At 43.3% G+C, this 26796-nt stretch overlaps 1 protein-coding gene across 1 annotated transcript in view; it reads right to left on the bottom strand.

The window, feature by feature from the left end:
* The window catches only part of DNAJC7 (DnaJ heat shock protein family (Hsp40) member C7), a 37003-nt gene that overhangs the window by 4264 nt on the left and 5943 nt on the right, over window positions 1–26796 (bottom strand). The window contains exons 2-11 of the mRNA XM_069952688.1: window positions 15969–16057; window positions 12408–12532; window positions 12061–12174; window positions 11895–11969; window positions 9197–9315; window positions 7188–7341; window positions 5252–5416; window positions 2836–2927; window positions 1171–1244; window positions 87–233 (exon numbers count right to left, since the gene is read on the bottom strand). Of these exons, the coding sequence (XP_069808789.1) occupies window positions 87–233; window positions 1171–1244; window positions 2836–2927; window positions 5252–5416; window positions 7188–7341; window positions 9197–9315; window positions 11895–11969; window positions 12061–12174; window positions 12408–12532; window positions 15969–16057 (1154 nt within the window). The remainder of the gene's footprint in view (window positions 1–86; window positions 234–1170; window positions 1245–2835; window positions 2928–5251; window positions 5417–7187; window positions 7342–9196; window positions 9316–11894; window positions 11970–12060; window positions 12175–12407; window positions 12533–15968; window positions 16058–26796) is intronic.

The raw sequence follows: 26796 nt of genomic DNA, 5'->3' as shown, positions 1-26796 counted from the left end.
CTGAGTCAACATGGATATAAGATCACTGTGGGGTTTCATGGTGGATGTCCTATACAAACGACTCCACCTTAGGGGTCTCCCCTTACCTGGATGATGCATAAGTGCTCGCTTTCTGTACGCTTTCTTGATCTCATCTTCTGACGCGCTCTTGTCTACCCCCAGAATCTTATAGTAATCTTTCCGCTTGCTCTTCTTTAACTCCAGCTGTGCATTCTTGAGGAATTGCTTGTGTTCTGGGGAGAAAAGGGTGTTGGGAGAAAAATGTCTGATAAAAGCTCCATTGTTTCCCCATACACTATTGTTTGCTCCCAAATGTGGAGAACCCAGTGAGGGCTCTTCTTGGTACAGTGGCCCGCCATCTGGCATTCCCTCCCCCACAACACATAGTGACACATAAATAAACACTGGGGTATGTATTCGACAAATGCTGGACCACTGCCCGCACCACCAACCTCCCAAAACTATGCACTTTAAATAGCATTGGCCATGAGAATCTGAGTTATGCTAACATGTGTAATGCCTATTTACACAGCACATCTTGTCTCCTATCTCGAGAAAACAAAAGAAAAAAAATTCAATTTCAATTTTCAGTAAACAATTTTGGGAATTTCATGATGATTCACACCCCCCTTCCCCTTAGCTGAGCTCCTTTTAAAAGTGTTTGTGTTAGTTGTTTCGTTCAGATATGTCAAAAGTTTAAGGGGTATTCCACTCAGAATTAATTTTTACTGTACAAACATTTTACCTCTTTGCGCTCCTCTGGTGTTCTATGTCATTTTCAGTCCCTGGCTGAACGAACAGCACACAACCCAGGCTTTCCCCCTACACATAGCACGTGCTAAGCCCCACCCCCTCTTTCTGTGTTCTGTCCTGATCTACCTGTTACTAGAGACAGATTCCCCTAACAAAAGGCGGTGAAAAGCAGATAGCATAAAAGTGTCACACCTAGTGGCCAAGTCTTTAGAGCTGTTTTCTGGAGTAAATAGTCATTTTTGGTAAACTAAGTGATTTACAAACATGTTAGAAATCGCAAAGAGGAAAGTAGTTTGAAACAACAGCGACCATTTCATTTTTCAATGTTTTTTTTTTTAGCTAAAATTTCTATGTAGGTAGAATATTGCACGCATAGATTCTATATCCAATGACTTTACACAGAAAGCTTTAACCTACCTTTTGTATTTTCCGTCTGGTAAACCTTCTCGTAATCTCTGACTGCTTCTTCATACTGTTCTGTGTCTGTATAACTGAGCAGAAATAGAAGAGGACTTTAAAGAGACCTAATAAAGTATAACAGATGACTATAGAGGTTCAGGTAAGTCTGACACTGTAAATGCCATTGCACGTCACATGTGTCCTTCTAAGGGGCCTATTCCACGGAGCGATAATCGGCCGAATCGGATTATTATCGCTCCGTGGAATAGAGAGAACGATCAGCCGATGATCGTGTCATCAGCTGATCGTTCATTTAGGTTCAAACCTAAAATCATCAGTCGCCACCCGCGCATCGTTACGTGGAATAGCAGGCGCAGCGGGCGACCGACGATTTCACAAACATCATACATTACCTGTCCAGGCAGCAGGTGTTCTCCCGGTCCCGCGTGGCAGCATCAGCTTTGAAGCGGCCTGACTGAGCTGACAGAGCACCCGCTGCGGCCAGTGATTGGCTGAGCGTTCTGTCAGTTCAGTCAGTCCGCTCCGAAGCTGATGCTGCTGGGCGGGACCGGGAGAAGGAGAAGACCTGCGTCTGGACAGGTAATGTATGAAACAAGGGCTGTAAGGACATCGGTAACAATGTCCCTGCAGCCCTCGCTAACGATTGTCAGGCCGTGGAATAGGCCCAGTAAACGAGTGCAGATTAAGCAGATCGGCGCTTGTTTACATCGTTGATCGGGCCCTGATCGGACCCTAAGGGTACTATTTTATGGCCCGATAACAACTGTAAACAAGCGCCGATCTGCTAGATCAGCGCTCGTTTACTGGGCCTATTACACAGCACGATAATTGTTTAACATGGACATCGTTACTGATGTGCTTGCAGCCCTTTCTTAAACTGCATACATTACCTATCCAAGGTCCAGGGCTCCTCTTGCGGTTCGTTTCTCCCTGGGTCCCGCACGCTGCAGCTTCAGAGCGACCTGTCTCAGCTGACAGGCCACTCAGCCAATCAGGCGGGGAGAGAAGCAGAGCACAGGAGCAGCCCTGGACCATGGATAGTATTGTATGCACTTTGCAACTCGTCAACCGCCTGCCGCGCACCGCTATTACACGTAGCGATGCGCGGTCGGTGCCCAATGAGTATAGGTCCAAACTTACTACACGGAATGATAACCGGCCGGATAGGGACGATTCTGCCGATTATCGTTCTGTGTAATAGTACCCTAACAGTCCTTAAATAAAGTGAGAGGGTATCTACTACTGAACAGCATCTCCACTTCACCCCCTCCAAGATCATTGATTGGATGCCAAAGGTCATGTGGTTAGCAATATAAGCCTCTTCTTAGCATAAGGATTCAGGCACTAACCACAGAATTCCTCTTGGCACAGGGATCAAGCTCACGGCCCTCCAGCTTTTGTAAAACTACAATTCCCATCATGCCTGGACAGCCAAAGCTGAAGCTTTGGCTGTCCAGGCATGATGGGAATTGTAGTTTTACAGAAGCTGGAGAGCCGGGAGCTTGACACTCCTACTCTAGGCCAATAAATTGAGAAGGATTACATAGGTTAACACAATGAAAACAGGAGCTAAGGGGGCACGTTCAGAGCATGCAAGAGCAATTACAAACACTGGTAATATATAGATCATTATATTTTTCATACTTTGTTATAGTTGCTTACCATTGTGCTCTCCGTAAATATGCCTTGATGTAAGTTTCGTCCAGTTTTACTGCTTTCGTACAATCCTCTATGGCCTCGTCCAGTTTCTTAAGCTGTTAAGATCACAAGAATATAGATTTAGGTTAGCTTTACTAAAACAACCAAAACAAAAAAGGGTTATCCCAAGATTAAAAGATAGCACCTACCTACAGGATAGGGGGTAACTAGCTGATCGGTGGTGGTCCAACAGCTGGCACCCTCACCCATTCTGAACTCAAGAGTCCCCCGTTTAAATAGAAAAGCTGAACTAAGTATCTTTTACAGCTAAAAATGACTGACCCAGTGGTGCGCTCATCTATCTCAGCAACATGTCATCACTGCAGCCATTGATAGAGGTGGAGATAGAGATAGGATAGAGATTTAGATAAAGATCCCTTTTCATTTTCATTCTTTCATAGTCTCTTGGTATACCCAAGTACTCTGCCAAATTGTACTAAATATTGTATGGGGACAACCACATCTGAAGCTTTCACTCTAGTCCAGGGGTCCTCAACTAGCAGACCAGCTGTCCGGACCACTGCTGCAGCTCAGTATCCCGTATACTGAGCTGCGCTGCTCCCCACTGCACAGTATCTATGAGCACTCGTAACGAGCGCTCATAGTTACCGTGCAGGAGCAGCACAGACAGAGAGGGAGCCATCGGCTCCTTCCCTGTCAGTCATTCTTGTGGCCGCAGCTGTCACAAGAGGCCGTTCTGTCCTGTATTTGGTTTTGGTTCACTGGAGTGCTGGCGCCAGGATAAGGTGAGAGCGGCCTCTTGTGACTGCTGCAGTAAGGCAAGAGGGGAAGAGAAGAGGAGATGCCTGGACCCAGGTGAGTATGAGTGTTTGTTTTTTTATGTTAAATGCTGAATGGGAGGGGGGGCGCACAGGGGGGCTTTATACTACTGGGGAAGCACAGTGGGGCTAAATACTGCTGGGGAGCACACAGCGGGGGTCTATATACTACTGGGGGAACGCACAGGAGGGCTATATACTACTGGGGAGCACAAAGCTGGAGTCTATATACTACTGGGGAAGCACACAGCGGGGGGGCTCTATACTACAGGGGAGCACAAAGCGGGGGACTATATACTACTGGGGGAGCACAAAGCGGGGGTCTATATACAACTGGGGGAGTGCACAGGGGGGCTATATACTACTGGGGGAGCACACAAGGGGGCTATATACTACTGGGGGAGCCCACAAGGGGGCTATATACTACTGGGGGAGTGCACGGGGGGGGACTATATACTACTGGGGGAGCACACAGGGGGCTATATACTATTGGGGGAGCACACAGGGGGCTATATACTATTGGGGGAGCACACAGGGGGCTATATACTACTGGGGGAGCACAGGGGGCTATATACTACTGGTGGCACACACAGGGGGGCTATATACTACTTGGGGAGCACACAGGGGAGCTATATACTACTGGGGGAGCACACAGGGGGACTATATACTACTAGGGGAGCACACGGGGACTATATACTACTAGGGGAGCACAGGGGGCTATATACTACTGGGGGAGCGCACAAGGGGGCTATAGACTACTGGGGAGCACAAAGTTGGGGTCTATATACTACTGGGGAGCACAAAGCGGGGGCTATATACTACTGGGGGAGCGCACAGGGTGGCTATATGTGAGGGGGAGCACACAGGGTGTCTATATACTACTGTGGAGCACAAAGCGGGGGTCTATATACTACTGGGGGAGCGCACAGGGTGGCTATATGGGAGAGGGAGCACACAGGGTGGCTATATACTACTGTGGAGCACAAAGCGGGGGTCTATATACTACTGGGGAAAACACAACGTAGGGGCTATATACTACTGTGGAACACAAAGCGGGGGGCTATATACTACTGGGGGAGCGCACAGGGTGGCTATATGGGAGGGGGAGCACACAGGGTGTCTATATACTACTGGGGGGAGCTTAATACTACTGAGGAGTGCACAGGGGAGCTACATACTACTGGGGGAGCACACAGGGGTCTATATACTACTGGGGAAAGGCACAGGGGGTCTATATACTACTGGGGGAGCGCACAGGGGGTCTATATACTACTGGGAGAGCGCACAGGGGTCTATATACTACTGAGGGAGCGCACAGGGGTCTATATAGTACTGGGGGAGCGCACAGGGGTCTATATACTACTAAGGGAACGCACAGGGGGTCTATATACTACTGGGGGAGCGCACAGGGGGTCTATATACTACTGTGGGAGTGCACAGGGGGGCTATATACTACTGAGGGAGCACACAGGGGGCTTTATACTACTGGGGGAGCACAACACGTTTACTAATGATGTTCAGCTCGGACCTTCACCTGACAATAGACTCCGGTAAGAGGACCTTCACTAAAAGTTGTTGAGTACCCCTGCTCTAGTCCTTACCTTTGCATTGACAGTGCCGCGGTTACAGTATAATTTGGCATTTGTTTTGATGTTATTGGGGTCTATGCTGAGTGCTTCTGAGTAAAGTCTGTAAGCCAGTTCATAGTTTCCTTCTTTAAACGCCTGGTTGCCTTCTTCCTTCTTGGCTTTTAAGGCCTTAGCATTCTGTAATATGAAGCATGATGGGGTCATATTCACAGCTAAAATTATGGTCCATATTCCGGTCTATGCTTTTTTTCCCCCTAAAACAGGGTGAAGGGGACCTAAACCATTCATTCTAAACCAACATGACAAAAATATAGTATAACAGCTAACAGTCAATGACAAGTAGCTGCATATCGTTCTATTAGAGATTACAAAGCTTGATGAGGTTAACCCTACCCAATAAATATACATCAGCTGCTGAATTCTTTTACCTGTATACTCCAAAGCCATGATCTGTATATCTACTACCCTGCAACTGTGCAGTCCATTCTTACACCTTTGCCTACTATACTCAAGCAGTAGAGGACATGGCTGGCAACACAAGAAGAATTCAAGGTACGGAGAAATACGTAGGAACATAGAAGATTGTCGGCAGAAAAAGCCCCCCTGGTCCATCTAGTCCGCCCTTTTAGTGTTTTAGATGTGTACACGGTCCTACAGTAGGTAGCGACGATAGTTTCTTGTGGACTAGCCACACTTCATCTGGCTAACACAGATGAAGTGTGACTAGTCCACACAAAACGATTGTCGCTACCTACTGTAGATCCGTGTGTACGTCCTCTCATTCACCCCCCTGATGCCTTTTTGTACAAGACTGTTTCATCAACAAAGAAGAATTTGCTACAGAACGGTGAGTTGCTGCAGTTTCTTCTTTACTTCACTGGATTTTGTTTGATACTATTAACTCTGTGTGTTCTGCAGAGCACCACCTGCTGTAATCACCCTTTCAGCAATTGGAACCCTGGACTTTCTGCTTGTTGTAGTAGTGACGAGTGTTACTCCTTTTGTTTTGTGCAGATTCCCTTTAAGTCTTTCCTGTTTTATGACTGACACCCTCCACCATTTTTGTAGATTGTCTTTGGACCCGTTCTATTTTATCAATATCTTAATGTAGGTGAGGTCTCCAGAACTGGACACAGTATTCTAGATGTGATGTCACTAGAGCTCTATACAGCGAGATCACACTCTCCCTCTTACTACTGGTTATATCTCTAGCTATACAGCCTGGCATACCATTAAATATATATCCCAGCATACCATTATATATACAGCCTGGCATACCATTATATATATATAGCCCAGCATACAATTATATATACAGCCCAGTATACCATTATATATATACAGCCCAGCATACCATTATATATATATATATATATACACAGCCCAGCATACCATTATATATATGTGTATACAGCCCAGCATACCATTATATATATGTATACAGTCCAGCATACCATTATATATAAGTATACAGCCCAGCATACCATTATATATATGTATACAGCCCAGCATACCTTTCCCTACCGCCTGGCTGCACTGGTGACTCATTTTAAGGCTGTCATAAATCACCACCCCTAAATCCTTCTCTTCTGAAGTCGTTGCCAACACAGAGCATATAAAATAAATGGGCACTGTCACTTCAAAAAACGTTTGATGCATTGTATAGGCTGTGTTGACTGTTTCAGGTCTGAACACCCAGACGCCAACCAGCTGCTAGAAACTCTCCCTTTGCATGTGACCAAGATAGAGTCTTAATGCAAGTCTATGAGACCATCTCGTGTCACATCCACAAAGGGCAGAGAGAAACGTTCAGCTGTGCATTTCTCCCAGCTCTTTATTGTAATCTGTGGGGCCTGAAAACTCAGACCCCCAATCGATTAAAACGTCTGACATGTCTCTACCCCACAGCAAAAGTTCAGAAGGTATGTATAAGTTACCAGACACTTACCCTGCAGGCTAGCCGCGCTTTCTGGTGATCGGGGAACATTTTCAAAGCTTGCACAAAGAATTGTACAGCCTTCTCGATACAGTCTTCATAGTATAAGCAGAGACCCCGCACATACAGCGCATCAGCGTTCGTGGAGTCCATCCTTAAGATGTCGCTAAAGTAAATGAAACATATTATTAATCGTGGCTTAAAGGGGTAGTCCACCCAAAATTTTTTTCTTTCAAATCAACTGCTGCCATGAAGTGACAGAGATTTGTAATTTACTTCTATTAAAAAATCTCAAGCCTTCCAGTACTTATCAGCTGCTGTATGCCCAACAGGAAGTTGTATTATTTCCAGTCTGGAGAGCAGGAGGGGTTTTCTATGGGGATTTGCTCCTGCTTTGGACAGTTCCTGACATGGACAGAGGAGGCAACAGAGAGCACTGGGTCAGACAGGAAAGAAAACACTACTTCCTGCTGGACATACAGCAGCTAATAAGTACTGGAAGACTTAAGATTTTTTAATAGAAGTGAATTACAAATCTCTGGCACTTTATGGCACCAGTTGATTTGAAAGAAAAAATTTTTGGGTGGACTACCCCTTTAAGTCTGAAGTCTTCAATTACATTTTAATTCCCAAATAATAATAATAATAATAATAATAATAATAATAGTTAAAATGCCAAATGAATGGACTTGAGCATGCTAGAGCTGCGTTCACCTATAGCGACAACATATTTTATCCCCTGTCCTGTGGATAGGTGATGAATGCTTTGAGTGCCTAAACCCCCTTTAAAATGTGAGGGACTAGAAAAATAAGGCTGCTTTCTTTAAAAAAAAAAAAAAAAAAAAAAAAAAAAAAGGGCCACAGCTATGCAGAGGTTGTATGTGGCATTGCCAGCTTAGCTCTATTAAAATGAATAAGACTAAGATACATCATCAGATACAACCTATAGACAGCAAGCAGGCAGCAATGTTTATCCAATACTGTGCAACCATTTAAAAGGGGTACTCGGCTAAATTATTATTTTTTTTTTTATTCAAATCAACTAGTGTCAGAAAATTACACAGATTTGTAACTTACTTCTATTTAAAGATCTCCAGTCTTCCAGTACTTATCAGCTGCTGTATGTTCTGTAGGAAGTGGTGTATTCTTTCCAGTCTGACACAGCGATCTCTCTGCTGCCATCTCTGTCCATGTCAGGGACTGTCCACAGCAGCAACAAACCCCCATAGAAAACCTCTCCTGCTCTGGACAGTTCCTGTTACAGACAGAGGTGGCAGCAGAGACCACTGTGGAACAGACTGGAAAGAATACACCACTTCCTGCAGGAAATACAGCAGCTGATCAGTACTGTAATTTACAAATCTGTATAACACCGGCTGATATGAAAGACATTTGTTTCGTTGGAGTACCCCTTTAAATTATCTTTACTGCTGATCCTAAGATTTGCAGGTTTAAAGGGGTTATCCAGTGCTACAAAAACATGGCCACTTTCTTCTAGAGACAGCCCCACTCTTGTCTCCAGTTTGGGTGGGGTTTTGCTGCTCAGTTCCATTGAAGTGAATAGAGCTTAATTGCAAACCGCACCTGAACTGGAGACGAGTCGTGTTTTTTGGCCATGTTTTTGTAGCACTGGATAACCCCTTTAAGTCACAACCTCAGCTCTGCTATGACAGTGACAGAAAAAAGCCAGCCATACACATAAGATAGCCGTCAGCCAAATGCTCAGCCAGCAGCTCTCTTTCTCCCTTATACACATGCGCAGTTGAGTGCTCCTGTATTCTGCACAGGAAGGTGAGAGAAAGCTGCTGTCAGTCTCCCCTGGTGGTGGCTTATCTTCCAGAGAACAAGAGAGATGGACCTTGGAAATTCTATCTGCCTGATTTATCTGTCAGGACAGCAGGAGAGCATCACAGCTATTGGTCGGTTCTGCTGATATTGACTGGTTCCTCTGAGCAACGAGTATGGCTGGCTATACAGGATACAGTTTTATTTAAAAACAGCACAAATAAGCATATACACACCTAGCGACGGACTGGGCATCTGGGTAGCGGCCAAGAAGCGCCAGACATTCTGCTTTGAGGATTTTGAAGCGGTGGCAGGCAGGGGCCAACTCTAAGGCTCGATCCATGCAGAACACAACCTGGCATAAGAGTAAGCAAATGGAGCTGAGCTTCTAAAAGACAACTAAATAGTGCTTAAAGATATAAAAATTGAAGAATTATGGGTGGGAAAAAAAACTTGAACCTTAACCCCTTGAGGCCAAAATGACACAGTAGACCGCGCCAATTTTCATTTTTGCGCTTTCGTTTTTTCCTCCTCCCCTTCTAAGAGCGCCAGCATTTTCATATTCTTATCTACAGGGCCATGTAAGGGCTTGCTGTTTTTTACAGAAATAGTTGTACTTTGTAATGGCGTCTTTCATTCTACCATAACTTGTATCATGGAACACCAAAAACTTTTATTTATGAAAATATAAATTGGTGAAATTGGAAAAAACAATGCAATATGGTAACTTTTGGGGGGTTCCTGTGTCTGCCTGTGGCAGACTCAATGAGCAGAGCGCCAATCCGGCGATCACTGCAGCCTATCATCAACTTATTGCAGCCAGCCTCCACCTGCTAAATTTAAATGTACGTCCAGGGTCGTCTAGGAGTTAAAGGGGTTATCCAGTGTTAGAAAAACATGGCCGCTTTCTACTAGAGACAACACAATTCGTGTCTCCAGTTCAGGTGCGGTTTGCAATAAAGCTCCACTTCCTTCAATGGAACCGAGGTGCAAAAGTCCACCCAAACAAGATCAGCTTATCCTCAGGTTGTGTGTGGTATTACAATTCTGCTCTATTGACTTCAATGGAACACAGCTGCAATACCCACACCTAAACTGAGGACAGGGAAGGTGCTGTTTCTGGAAGAAAGTCGCCATGTTTTCCTAAGCCTAGATAACCCCTTTAATATAATGAGAGTTCAGTCCTGAAGGGAGCCTGACAGGGGTAAGAATAAAAGTTATCCTATAGCCACAGAGTAGGGGGATACCTTTCTGGTCGGTGGGGGTACAAATGCTTATGCAAATGGTCGGTCAATTGTTCTGAGTGAATGGAACTACAACGGACATGCACATCTACCCCTCTATTCATTATCTAGGGGACTTGTGAATGTTGAAGAGTTTAGCAGGCTGGTGTTGGCTCCCGATATATACATGGCAATTACTCCAGCAAAAAAAAATGTTTTTCTTTCAAATCAACTGATCTCATAAAGTGCCAGAGATTTGTCATTTACTTCTATTAAAGAATCTCCAGTCTTCCAGTACTTATAAACTGCTGTATGTCCTGCAAGAAGTGGTATTTTCTTTCCAGTCTGACACAGCGCTCTCTGGTGCCACCTCTGTCTCTGTCAGGAACTGTCCAGAGCAGTAGCAAATCCACATAGAAAACCTCTCCTGCTCTGGACAGTTCCTGACATGGACAGAGGTGGCAGTAGAGAGCACTGTGTCAGAATGGAAAGAATACACCACTTCCTGCAGGACATACGGCAGCTGATAAGTACTGGAAGACTGGAGATTTTTAAACAAACGTAAATGACAAATCTCTGGCACTTTTACGCACCAGAAGATTTGAAAGATTTTGTGCTGGAGTACCCCTTTAACCCCAAGTCGGCTGCATATAACTTTGTTTTATTTAAAATAAGTAGCTATACCCAGCCAAGGTCCTTGCACATGGCGGTGAGCTCCACACGTATCCAGCGTGTGTCCACGGCATTGGTAATGACCCTGACCTGACTTCCAGCCCTTGCAATCGTGCAAACCCACAGTCTTGCAGCTGTTGCAAAACTAAAATTCCCAAAGCTCTGTTGCAAAGCTTTGGCTATCCAGGGATGATGGGAACTGTAGTCTGCACATAGATAAGATTTGTATACCCTCATCTACTGCACATATACACAGCTAAAATCTCTACCCTTTCCATCACTGTGTCGATGTCGTTTTTTTCTTTTTTTGCAGAGATCAATAGTCCAGGCGATTTTAAGAAACTATGTAATTGGGTTTATTAGGTAAATATGCCAGTATCTGCATTCAAAAAGCTTTTCCTCAGGTCCCCCCCCTTTCTCTCATTCCATGCTCATTATCAGGAAATCACGACTTGTTGCATCAGTCGGGCCCTGTCTGTTCTATGGAGAGGGGAGGGGGGAGATTAGTTGCCAACAGAGAGCAGAGAACAAAGGATTACACAGCGGGACCTGGGTGAAAGCCATATTCAGAGGTCAGAGAGGTCAGTGCTGACTGTCAGAGGAGATAGCCTGTTAATGTCTCTGTAAATTACCTCTTTGTTGTCCTGTTTTGGTGCCTCATCTCCCTCCACCTCCATAGAGAACAATGAAGACAGGGGGGAGAGCTTCAAACTGCTTTCTCATGATAAAAAAGCATTTTTTTGGCTAATAAACCCAATTACAAAGTTTCTTAAAATCGTCTGTACTATTTCTGCACAAAATTAACGACAGTGACACTTTAACCTAAATAATATACATCTATAAGGGGGGCACTCTGACATTCCATAATTATGGTCCATGCACGGGCAATGTGTTACACACCGGAATTCGGTACTCCTGGCATTATGATACTGGGATCTCCGAAACGGTTTAAATCTTTGCGTTACTGTACCTATACAATGGTAGTGGACTGTAATTACAGAAAGTGTGAATGCCCTCTAAGGAAAGGAAATCCTCTAACCTTCCGGAAATCCCGTTTTTCAAAGTCAGCTTCCCCAATCCTTTCATACTCTAAGACGGCGGCTGCGTTCTTCAACTGGAAGGAAAAAGAAAATTGGTTTTGCAAGGGCATCACAATGGCCGATACCTGGTCCCATTTAAGAGAAAATCCGCTCGGTGTGTCTCACCTCTTGCCGTGTCGGTTCATTATTTGGCTCCAGTTCCAATACCTTCTGAAAGCAGCGTGTAGCAGCCATAGCGTTTCCCAGAGTCAGGTGACACTTTCCCTCGCGTTGATGACCCTAGAGATACCGTATACAGTTATAAGCACCAACGTGGATTCCACATCATGGTATAGCCCAGGGGTAGGGAACCTTGGCCCTCCAGCTGTTGCAAAACTACAACTCCTATCATGCCTGGACAGCCAAAGCTTTAGCTTTGGCTGTCCAGGCATGATGGGAGTTGTAGTTTTGCAACAGCTGAAGATTCCCTACCCCTGGTATAGGCTCTATGAGAAAACAGCAGAAGAATTCACCTTCACAAAGGTGTCATCAAGCCGCACAGCTTGTTGGGCGTCTTCCAAAGCCTCCCGAAACTTCCCAAGCATCATCAACGTCGCTGCTCGGTTTCCATAGTAACTGGCATTTTTGCTTGAGCAATCTAAAAAAACATTAAAATGGATCTGCATTAACGGAGAGGAAAAATGTTTGGCCTATAAAGCCTCTACAGAAATTCTACAAATGACTGTCCATAGATGGCGCTGTTCTCACATCCCAAAACCCCTACAGCCTTTACATTAGAACGGAGAGGAAACGTTATATTGAAGAACAGGCATCTGGTGTCAGAAAGTTATATAGATGTGTAAATTACTTCTATTTAAAAATCTCCAGTCTTGCAGTACTTATGAGCTGCTGTATGTCCTGCACGAGGTGGTGTATTCTTTCCAATCTGACACAGTGCTCTCTGCTGCTACCTCTGTCCATATCAGGAACTGTCCAGAGCAGGAGATGTTTTCTATGGGGATTTGCTGCTGCTCTGGACAGTTCCTGACAGAGACAGAGGTGGCAGCAGAGAGCACTGTGTCAGACTGGAAAGAATACACCACTTCTTGCAGGACATACAGCAGCTGATAAGTACTGCAAGACTGGATATTTTTTAAATAGAAGTAACTTACAAATCTATATATCTTTCTGTTGTAAATAAAAGAGATTATATAGCAGATCGGTTATATTGTACTGCTTGACAAATATGTTGTTGGCCATAGACCATCCTTTTATTAGAAGGTCCCCCAATGAGAAGCTGTTCACAGGAACTCCTGCTGCTAGGAACCCAGTGATCACCACAGCGGGTGTTTGATTTCCTGCAGCACCACCACAGGAAAAATTAAGCACTGCAGGGGAGATCAGCCCTGGTTATGACACGTAACGGGGGGGCTTCTCTTACTGGAAAGTGACATGCAGTATGTTTAATGGAAATGCCGCCGTCTGCAAGAAAAATATGTGACATCACTAACTGATGCAACTCCACTTGGAATCAATGCGAAGTTATTGTTGTGAAGTTAGTAACATATTGGGTTCATTGGGGTGGGGGGTAAGCCCACAGCATGTAAACTAAATATCTGCAATCGAAACTCAAGGTGTTAAAACGTTCACCTTGTGAAGGCTGTCAGTGCATGATGGGTGCTGTGGTGCTGCAACAGCTTGACAGCCACAAGGTGGGGAATGTCGCTCTATTTTATTGGCTTTTCAGATTTCAGTATAGACGGCTGTAAGTAATAGAAGTGATCCCACTACTATTCCATTCTCCGGTCTGAGATCTCCAGAGACCGACAAACTAAATGTTTTCTGATGCAAAAAGTAAACCACCCCCAAGATCACACCGCCCAGGCCCGTCAGCTGCTCAGTCGGCTGTTTTTAGAGATGATCCATATGGTGAGGAAGCAACTGGAAGCAATGACATGTGCTGACGTTACATACCAGCGTCAGCTCAGAGAGGTGGGACAGGTCTGGGGGGGGGGGGGGAGCGTACAGAAATACATACATCCCCCCCCCCCTCCAGTAACACGTAAGTGTAGGAAACATTACAGGGAACCCTGACCAAAATATCCCCACCCGCCAGAGCAGATTGTTGTTGTGATGGATTTTCAATGCCCCCATATTAAGTCTGTGTTGTCTTCTTGTTGGCTACTGAAGGTCCCACCTGGCCAAGGGCTAATATTGCTTTCACAACCCTATAGTTGGGCTGGGCGTAGACCAGTGTTACAGTCTAGCACAGTGTACTTTCCACTCCATATATACATTATTCTGGATATATTAGCATTAGTATCTATGCATCCCCAGCCCCTTCACTACAAATCCCAGCATGCCAAGCTGCAGCCCCCTCTATAATACCTCCTCCTGTGTACATAATACACTCACCTACATATAACATCATGACCCGCACATGTCACATCCTCGGTGCTGTATACACAACCAGTTACATTATACACAATGGGCATAGATACACTGGTTCATCAGAAAGCTTAGCTACACCCGCACAGCAGTGACTATAGCTCATGATAGACTTAGATACACAGGCTCTGCAGACTGGATCATTAAAGGGGAACTATCAGCAGGTTAAACCACTATATTCTGCAGATATGTCCTTATTGCACAGGAGACGCTGAGGTATGTCTCTTACCTTCATCCTTGCCGCCATTCTGATGCAGTTAGTAGTTTGCTCCATGGACCAGCGAGACCATTAGTAGCACTGCCCGCCCCTATAGCGCCGATCTGCCCCGCTCCATTGATTATAATTAGAGAGGGGACATGGGCGGATCGGGCGCTATAGGGGCCAGCAGTGCTCCTAACGGTAAGAAAGCAGGGGTCAGAGGTTATCAGTGCACTGCCACACAAGTCCCGTCTGCTAACCTCTGACCTCTGTACTCGCCACTACTGGCAATTATGAAAATGTGCAGGACGGGACCCGAAAGTCATCAGAGCAAGAACCGAGGAGAAAGGTGAGCAATTTACCCCTTCCTGCGCTGCAGCATGAAAGTAATACAGAGGTTACTTACTCCTGCTGCAGCCCAGGAAGGGTTAAAGAGCAGGAGGACGCTACACTGATGTCTCCTTGTCCCCCACATGTAACGATTTTTTTCTGAAAATTTTATTTGCAATTTTCGGAAAAAATCTAATCAGCAGCACCCCCTCATGGCGAATTAATCAAATTAGGATCTGGGCCAGGGCCAAAAGGGGATATAGGTAATAAAGAAAGCAAATGTGGCTGCCTAGTAAAGGTGGGGTCATCACCAGCACAAGTGACCCAGCCCTGACCGATGGAGCTGAGCTCTTCTCCCTGTTCATTTTAGTGATAGATGAGGGACTCAGCGCTGCCGCCCCCCTGGGGGCCCCCAGAGATCTTTAGGGTGGCACCTGACTGCTTTGTTTTCAATGGAGCAGAGGGTCGGCACGTGACCTGCAGCTTCATTCATTCATTCTCTATGGAGCATCCGGAAGTCAATGTCATATCTATAACATCTGACATTTTGGACTAAATGGGCTTGACAGTGTTTCATTTGGAGTGAAGCTTGCAGAACCCTCTTACTCCTGTGTGACTTTACTTACTCTGTGACACAGGTCAGCTCCTGCCCTACCCTCCGGACGCTGATGTGTCTTTAGGCCGCACCCCCGCCTAAGGCTAATGATGAGCCAGCTGTCAATCATTCTGGAGAGGCCTGAAGACACAGCGGTGGTCAAAGAGCCGAGCAGACAATGTCAGAGACCCGCCTCTGTGATACTGTCAGCCTGAAATAAAGAACATGGTGCTTCCGATGATGCCAGATCACATAGCAGCGCTAAAAGTACGTACGATATGCTTCTGTTAGCGGCATCTGAAAACTGGAAGCACAGATATATATATATATATATATATATATATATATATATATATATATATATATTATATTATATATGCACATCCGTGCTGTCAGTTTCCCAAAATGATGTACGCGTCACAAAAAAAGAAAAAAAAAAACCCCACTCAGATGAATGTAATGGATAGTCAGTCACAGAATATTCTGCCACGTGTGAATAGCCTCTGATAATGCAGGACGTACCAATGGCCTTTGTATAGTAGTTGTAAGCTTCATTGTAGTCCTTCTGTGCGTAGAATGAATTCCCCTTCTCTTTGTACGCCTCGGCCTCCCTGCAACACAGAGGGAAAAAATAAAATAGTTATGTTTGTATATTCCGACACTTACACTGCAAAATGTTTAAAGGGATTTTCTGTAACTTTTAAATTGACGGCCTGTCGCCACTATGGCCCATAGTGTCACACATTAATTATATATAAGTAGGTGGATCTGCGATTCCGCCTTTTATTTTCCAGAGAATCTGTGAGGAATAAAAGGTGGAATCTGATTGGTTGCTAGTGGCAACCGAGCCAGTTTCACTTTACACCAGTTTGATAAATCTCCCCCTTCATAACCCTATTACACATAGAGGGAGATTTATCAAACATGGTGTAAAGTGAAACTCAGTTGCCCCTAGCAACCAATCAGATTCCACCTTTCATTTTCCGTAGAGTCTGTGAGGAATGAAAGATGGAATCTGATTGGTTGCTAGGGGCAACGGGGCCAGTTTCACTTTACACCATGTTTGATAAATCTTCCCCATACAGTCCACCAACTTTTGGACCACCATGTATATATGTTGCTCTATATCCTTCTATATAGCCTGAATAAGTTCTTATAGGAAAATATATGGTCCGATCTAAAGCGTGACAGGTGTCTAGAAAGAAAATCAAGAAAATGGTTTAAAGGGGTTATCCCAAGATTACCAGAACATTGATATCCCCACTGAATGGGGTGGGCAGCTCACATGCTTAGCTACCGCTCTATTCATTGTCTATAATTGTCTGTCTTCATTCACATTTGACCCTCATGATCACTGGGGGTTCCAGCAGTCAGGCCCCTACAATCACCTTAAAAGGCCACTGACACTTTTGCACTCATTTTTTCTTCCCCTGACAGCAGGGAAGGGGAGTTACAAACCAGCTCAGATAGTAGTCAGGGGTTAAAAAAACCCTAGAGGACAGCTCACACTGGAGACAGAAGAGAGCAGATACAAGGCAGTATTCAGAGGAAAACCATATGTAGGCTATGTATAAATGTTAGGGGAAATGTATAACTAGTCAGATCAAGAGCAGATGTTACTAACCAACAATCATAAACACTGATATCAGAATAGGACATTAACAGAAAACTCCAGGAACATGTCTAGCAATATTAAAGAAGTACTCTGGCAAGAAAAAAAAATCAACTCGTATCAGAAAGTTATATAGATTTGTAATTTACTTCTATTTAAAAAAAAATCTTAAGTCTTCCAGTACTCATCAGCTGCTTTATGTCCTGCAGGAAGTGGGGTATTCTCTCCAATCTGACACAGTGCTCTCTGCTGCCACCTCTGTCCATGTCAGGAACTGTCCAGAGCAGGAGCAAACCCCAGTAGCAAACCTCCCCTGCCCTGGACAGTTCCTGACATGGACAGAGGTGGCAGCAAAGAGCACTGTGTCAGACTGGAACAAATACACCGCTTACTGCAGGACATACAGCAGCCAATAAGTACTGGAAGACTTGAGATTTTTAAACAGAAGTAACTTACAGATCTGTATAACTCTAACACCAGTTGATTAAAAAATATATATTAAGAGTACCCCTTTAAGGTATTTAAGCTACTGTCTCCCATAGTATTATGTGTCCTTAAAAGTGAAGTCCTTCTTTATTGAGATTTCCAGGAGCATGTAAACTAAACACGCTCCTTTCTACCCTCCTGTACAATGGGAGGGGGGGGGGGGGGGCATCCATATTGCAAGGACAGTGGATCAGGGGTCACCTTCCCAGCAAACACCTGCAGTATGAGCTTACACACAGCCAAGCTGCTAGCCCGCTCAGCTAGAACAGGATCCCAGAACATGCAAAGGAGGAATTAATCTCTTAGCAAGGAACACGCTGTGCCTCAATCTAACTGAGCACGAGGCGTCAAATCAAACGGGGACACAGCTGAAATTATTCTGATCAATCCACAGTATAACCTGTAAGACGCCACAGTGCTGCTCCCAATCCCACAGGGTATTAAAGAATGAGGTCAATAGTCTTCTGTGCTGACATACACCATATATCCCAGCATACCCTGAACAGCTTATCCCTTATCCCAGTCTTTGCTTTATATGTTATCCCTACATATTGCAATTTTAAATGATGGTCTCATGAGAGACAATGCCTGACCGGGGCTAGAATATTCCTCCGCTGTGCGATCAGCAGGACACTGACCCCTGCTGGCTAAGTGGCAGAAGCTGCGTCACACTGCTGCCTCCTGACTGTCCCCGTCAGCTTCTCCTTGGAAGCTGCCCCTTCATTCTTGCAGTTGGCAGGGGGTCACGGCAGTCTATTGAAGTTGCCATTTTGATGTACTGTAGCTGGATATCGAAATCTATAGTAGTCTGTATCACCTAAAAACCTGGCTTTTGCATATCTTGCACTGTCCTTGGATTACCTTGAGTCCTGCTGGCATGCACTTCTAATCTGTGGGCACCGTGCTGGCACACTGTGCACTGGTGAAGATGGATCACATCACAGGCAACACATGTCCTGTACAGACCCTGAACCAGCAGGGGGCGTAGATCCTAATGCAAGACTTCTTTTTACTACCAACGAAATGATAGCATCCAGTCCAGAAGTAGCCAATACTAGATCGGCATTGTCCAGCCTGGTGACTCTACACCTGTTGCAAAACTACAACTCCCATGATGCCTGGAACTCCCTTGGCTGTCGAGGCATGTTGGGAGTAGTAGTTCTGCAGCAGGCAGAGACACACAGGTCAGGGACCACTATAAAAAGTGGTTCCCTCCTATAATGTAGGCTCTGTGGATGCGGCAGCTGTGGCTTCAATCCCCCTCGTGTGCCTGGCAGGTGCTCGGGCCATAGGCGCACAGTGCAGAGGTGATACGGGGGGGGGGGGGGGGGGGGGATATCCAATGCTTCCCTTACGTCTGCAGCAAGAAATGTGATGCCTCCAAGGCCCCGGCTATAAATAAGGACGGGTTATGTCAGAGGGAAAACTTAGCCGTGCTATACCAGACGCCAAACCTTTCTTTGTTTGATCATACAGTCTCATCCGAGGCCGCTGTCAGAAACGCTCAGCGTGGGAAGATGCTACATATCACCTAGGCTGTAATTTCCATCAGAACATTGTGATGGGGCTGAAAATACCGAGCTCAGGTCTAGATGACAGGATAAACGCAGGGAACCCGAGGCTACATAGTTACCTGAAACCTCCAATACTTGTGCTCTCTTAAAGGGGAATTCACGTATAAATGGGCACCCCTTTTACACCCCTGGGGCCTAGCATGTTATAGGTTGAGAGATCCCCTTTTTTTTTTTTTTGTACCTGTACACAGGTATGTGCCGCTGCATACATGGGTGCCGCAAGGTAAACATACATAGCCATATGCTGGGCTTGGGTTGCTGAGATCTGCTGTTGGTAGGCCGGCCGTGTGCACCAGAGGAATGGCTGCCAAGCGTAACATCCCCCCGGGGCTATCCAGGCATGATGGGAATTGTAGTTTTGCAACAGCTGGAGGGTCGCGAGTTTGGCTCCTAAATCATTACCACTAGCAACCAATCACAGCTCAGCTTTCATTTCACCAGAGCCATTTAAACAAGTGAAAGCCGAGATCTGATTGGTTGCTTTGGAGGTTTGCATCAAGTAGAGAAGTGCAATTAGCTGTTGCATGATGGGAGTTGTAATTCTGCAACAGAAGAAGAGCCACATTCAGAGGTCAGGGCATGATGGGTGTTGCAGCTTTGCTACCAATAGAGCAGCGTACTTGGCTGTGAAGACATGATGGGAGTTGTATATCAATCACGAATTAGGGAAAACTGGTGTAGAACATCAGGTCTCTCAACTTGTCCCCGTTCTATGGATTACTGCCATGTGTCGCCGCCCTGGTGTCCAGCTCCTCACACTGCACATGTATGGATGGAATGGTTTCTAATAAGCAGGATAGATGGGATCACAGTCTGTGATTATTGTCATTTTCTCCAAAATGTATAAAAAGGGGTTAATGCAAAGTAATCACCAGCTACTGGATACTGTATACACACTATACTGTATATACTATGGACAGGACTGATGCTGTATACACACTATACTGTATATACTATGGGCAGGACTGATGCTGTATACACACACTATACTGTATATACTATGGACAGGACTGATGCTGTATACACACACTATACTGTATATACTATGATGGACAGGACTGATGCTGTATATACACACTATACTGTATATACTATGGACAGGACTGATGCTGTATACACACACTATACTGTATATACTATGGACAGGACTGATGCTGTATACACACTATACTGTATATACTATGGACAGGACTGATGCTGTATACACACAGTATACTGTATATACTATGGACAGGACTGATGCTGTATACACACACTATACTGTATATACTATGGACAGGACTGATGCTGTATACACACACTATACTGTATATACTATGGACAGGACTGATGCTGTATATACACACTATACTGTATATACTATGGACAGGACTGATGCTGTATACACACACTATACTGTATATACTATGGACAGGACTGATGCTGTATACACACACTATACTGTATATACTATGGACAGGACTGATGCTGTATACACACACTATACTGTATATACTATGGACAGGACTGATGCTGTATACACACACTATACTGTATATACTATGGACAGGACTGATGCTGTATACACACTATACTGTATATACTATGATGGACAGGACTGATGCTGTATACACACTATACTGTATATACTATGATGGACAGGACTGATGCTGTATACACACACTATACTGTATATACTATGGACAGGACTGATGCTGTATACACACACTATACTGTATATACTATGGACAGGACTGATGCTGTATACACACACTATACTGTATATACTATGGACAGGACTGATGCTGTATACACACACTATACTGTATATACTATGGACAGGACTGATGCTGTATACACACACTATACTGTATATACTATGGACAGGACTGATGCTGTATACACACTATACTGTATATACTATGATGGACAGGACTGATGCTGTATACACACACTATACTGTATATACTATGATGGACAGGACTGATGCTGTATATACACACTATACTGTATATACTATGGACAGGACTGATGCTGTATACACACACTATACTGTATATACTATGGACAGGACTGATGCTGTATACACACACTATACTGTATATACTATGGACAGGACTGATGCTGTATACACACACTATACTGTATATACTATGGACAGGACTGATGCTGTATACACACTATACTGTATATACTATGATGGACAGGACTGATGCTGTATACACACACTATACTGTATATACTATGATGGACAGGACTGATGCTGTATACACACACTATACTGTATATACTATGATGGACAGGACTGATGCTGTATACACACACTATACTGTATATACTATGAACAGGACTGATGCTGTATACACACACTATACTGTATATACTATGGACAGGACTGATGCTGTATACACATACTATACTGTATATACTATGGACAGGACTGATGCTGTATACACACACTATACTGTATATACTATGGACAGGACTGATGCTGTATACACACACTATACTGTATATACTATGGACAGGACTGATGCTGTATACACACACTATACTGTATATACTATGAACAGGACTGATGCTGTATACACACACTATACTGTATATACTATGGACAGGACTGATGCTGTATACACACACTATACTGTATATACTATGATGGACAGGACTGATGCTGTATACACACACTATACTGTATATACTATGGACAGGACTGATGCTGTATACACACACTATACTGTATATACTATGAACAGGACTGATGCTGTATACACACACTATACTGTATATACTATGATGGACAGGACTGATACTGTATACACACACTATACTGTATATACTATGATGGACAGGACTGATGCTGTATACACACACTATACTGTATATACTATGGACAGGACTGATGCTGTATACACACACTATACTGTATATACTATGGACAGGACTGATGCTGTATACACACACTATACTGTATATACTATGATGGACAGGACTGATACTGTATACACACACTATACTGTATATACTATGGACAGGACTGATGCTGTATACACACACTATACTGTATATACTATGGACAGGACTGATGCTGTATACACACACTATACTGTATATACTATGGACAGGAATGATGCTGTATACACACACTATACTGTATATACTATGATGGACAGGACTGATGCTGTATACACACACTATACTGTATATACTATGGACAGGACTGATGCTGTATACACACAATATACTGTATATACTATGATGCACAGGACTGATGCTGTATACACACACTATACTGTATATACTATGATGGACAGGACTGATGCTGTATACACACTATACTGTATATACTATGATGGACAGGACTGATGCTGTATACACACACTATACTGTATATACTATGATGGACAGGACTGATGCTGTATACACACACTATACTGTATATACTATGATGCACAGGACTGATGCTGTATACACACACTATACTGTATATACTATGATGGACAGGACTGATGCTGTATACACACACTATACTGTATATACTATGATGGACAGGACTGATGCTGTATACACACACTATACTGTATATACTATGATGGACAGGACTGATGCCTGTATACACACACTATACTGTATATACTATGATGCACAGGACTGATGCTGTATACACACACTATACTGTATATACTATGATGGACAGGACTGATGCTGTATACACACACTATACTGTATATACTATGATGGACAGGACTGATGCTGTATACACACACTATACTGTATATACTATGATGGACAGGACTGATGCTGTATACACACACTATACTGTATATACTATGGACAGGACTGATGCCGTATACACACACTATACTGTATATACTATGGACAGGACTGATGCCGTATACACACACTATACTGTATATACTATGATGGACAGGACTGATGCTGTATACACACACTATACTGTATATACTATGATGGACAGGACTGATGCTGTATACACACACTATACTGTATATACTATGGACAGGACTGATGCTGTATACACACACTATACTGTATATACTATGGACAGGACTGATGCTGTATACACACACTATACTGTATATACTATGATGGACAGGACTGATGCTGTATACACACACTATACTGTATATACTATGATGGACAGGACTGATGCTGTATACACACACTATACTGTATATACTATGATGGACAGGACTGATGCTGTATACACACACTATACTGTATATACTATGATGGACAGGACTGATGCCGTATACACACACTATACTGTATATACTATGATGGACAGGACTGATGCCGTATACACACACTATACTGTATATACTATGGACAGGACTGATGCCGTATACACACACTATACGGTATATACTATGGACAGGACTGATGCCGTATACACACACTATACTGTATATACTATGATGGACAGGACTGATGCTGTATACACACACTATACTGTATATACTATGGACAGGACTGATGCTGTATACACACTATACTGTATATACTATGGACAGGACTGATGCTGTATACACACACTATACTGTATATACTATGGACAGGACTGATGCTGTATACACACACTATACTGTATATACTATGATGGACAGGACTGATGCTGTATACACACACTATACTGTATATACTATGGACAGGACTGATGCTGTATACACACTATACTGTATATACTATGGACAGGACTGATGCTGTATACACACACTATACTGTATATACTATGGACAGGCCGGATACTGTATACACCCACTATACTGTATATACTATGGACAGGCCGGATACTGTATACACCCACTATACTGTATATACTATGAACAGGACTGATGCTGTATACACCCACTATACTGTATATACTATGGACAGGACTGATGCTGTATACACACACTATACTGTATATACTATGATGGACAGGACTGATGCTGTATACACACACTATACAGTATATACTATAGACAGGACTGATGCTGTATACACACTATACTGTATATACTATGAACAGGACTGATGCTGTATACACACACTATACTGTATATACTATGGACAGGACTGATGCTGTATACACACACTATACTGTATATACTATGATGGACAGGACTGATGCTGTATACACACACACTATACTGTATATACTATGGACAGGACTGATGCTGTATACACACTATACTGTATATACTATGGACAGGACTGATGCTGTATACACACACTATACTGTATATACTATGATGGACAGGACTGATGCTGTATACACACACTATACTGTATATAATATGATGGACAGGACTGATGCTGTATACACACACTATACTGTATATACTATGATGGACAGGACTGATGCTGTATACACACACTATACTGTAATACTATGATGGACAGGACTGATGCTGTATACACACACTATACTGTATATACTATGATGGACAGGACTGATGCTGTATACACCACTATCCTGTATATACTATGGACAGGACTGATGCTGTATACACACACTATACTGTATATACTATGATGGACAGGACTGATGCTGTATACACACACTATACTGTATATACTATGGACAGGACTGATGCTGTATACACACACTATACTGTATATACTATGATGGACAGGACTGATGCTGTATACACACACTATACTGTATATACTATGATGGACAGGACTGATGCTGTATACACACACTATACTGTATATACTATGATGGACAGGACTGATGCTGTATACACACACTATACTGAATATACTATTGACAGGACTGATGCTGTATACACACACTATACTGTATATACTATGGACAGGACTGATGCTGTATACACACACTATACTGTATATACTATGGACAGGACTGATGCTGTATACACACACTATACTGTATATACTATGGACAGGACTGATGCTGTATACACACACTATACTGTATATACTATGATGGACAGGACTGATGCTGTATACACACACTATACTGTATATACTATGATGGACAGGACTGATGCTGTATACACACTATACTGTATATACTATGGACAGGACCGATGCTGTATACACACACTATACTGTATATACTATGGACAGGACTGATGCTGTATACACACACTATACTGTATATACTATGGACATGACTGATGCTGTATACACACACTATACTGTATATACTATGGACAGGACTGATGCTGTATACACCCACTATACTGTATATACTACGGACAGGCCGGATACTGTATACACACACTATACTGTATATACTATGGACAGGACTGATGCTGTATACACCCACTATACTGTATATACTATGGACAGGACTGATGCTGTATACACACACACTATACTGTATATACTATGGACAGGACTGATGCTGTATACACACACTATACTATATATACTATGGACAGGACTGATGCTGTATACACACACTATACTGTATATACTATGGACAGGACTGATACTGTATACACACACTATACTGTATATACTATGATGCACAGGACTGATGCTGTATACACACACTATACTGTATATACTATGATGGACAGGACTGATGCTGTATACACACACTATACTGTATATACTATGATGGACAGGACTGATGCTGTATACACACACTATACTGTATATACTATGGACAGGACTGATGCTGTATACACACACTATACTGTATATACTATGGACAGGACTAATGCTGTATACACACACTATACTGTATATACTATGATGGACAGGACTGATGCTGTATACACACTATACTGTATATACTATGATGGACAGGACTGATGCTGTATACACACACTATACTGTATATACTATGATGGACAGGATTGATGCTGTATACACACACTATACTGTATATACTATGATGCACAGGACTGATGCTGTATACACACACTATACTGTATATACTATGATGGACAGGACTGATGCTGTATACACACACTATACTGTATATACTATGGACAGGACTGATGCTGTATACACCCACTATACTGTATATACTATGGACAGGACTGATGCTGTATACACCAACTATACTGTATATACTATGGACAGGACTGATGCTGTATACACACACTATACTGTATATACTATGGACAGGACTGATGCTGTATACACACTATACTGTATATACTATGATGGACAGGACTGATGCTGTATACACACTATACTGTATATACTATGGACAGGACTGATGCTGTATACACACACTATACTGTATATACTATGATGGACAGGACTGATGCTGTATACACACACACTATACTGTATATACTATGGACAGGACTGATGCTGTATACATACACACTATACTGTATATACTATGGACAGGACTGATGCTGTATACACACACTATACAGTATATACTATGGTGGACAGGACTGATGCTGTATACACACACACTATACTGTATATACTATGGACAGGACTGATGCTGTATACACACACTATACTGTATATACTATGGACAGGACTGATGCTGTATACACCCACTATACTGTATATACTATGGACAGGACTGATGCTGTATACACCCACTATACTGTATATACTATGGACAGGAATGATGCTGTATACACACACTATACTGTATATACTATGGACAGGACTGATGCTGTATACACACACTATACTGTATATACTATGATGGACAGGACTTGATTGCTGTATACACCACACTATACTG

The sequence above is a fragment of the Dendropsophus ebraccatus genome, chromosome 14 (assembly GCF_027789765.1).
Source record: "Dendropsophus ebraccatus isolate aDenEbr1 chromosome 14, aDenEbr1.pat, whole genome shotgun sequence".
NCBI lineage: Eukaryota > Metazoa > Chordata > Amphibia > Anura > Hylidae > Dendropsophus > Dendropsophus ebraccatus.
The sequence above is the reverse complement of the archived record's forward strand: the minus strand, read 5'-3'. Positions and strand labels throughout refer to the sequence as shown.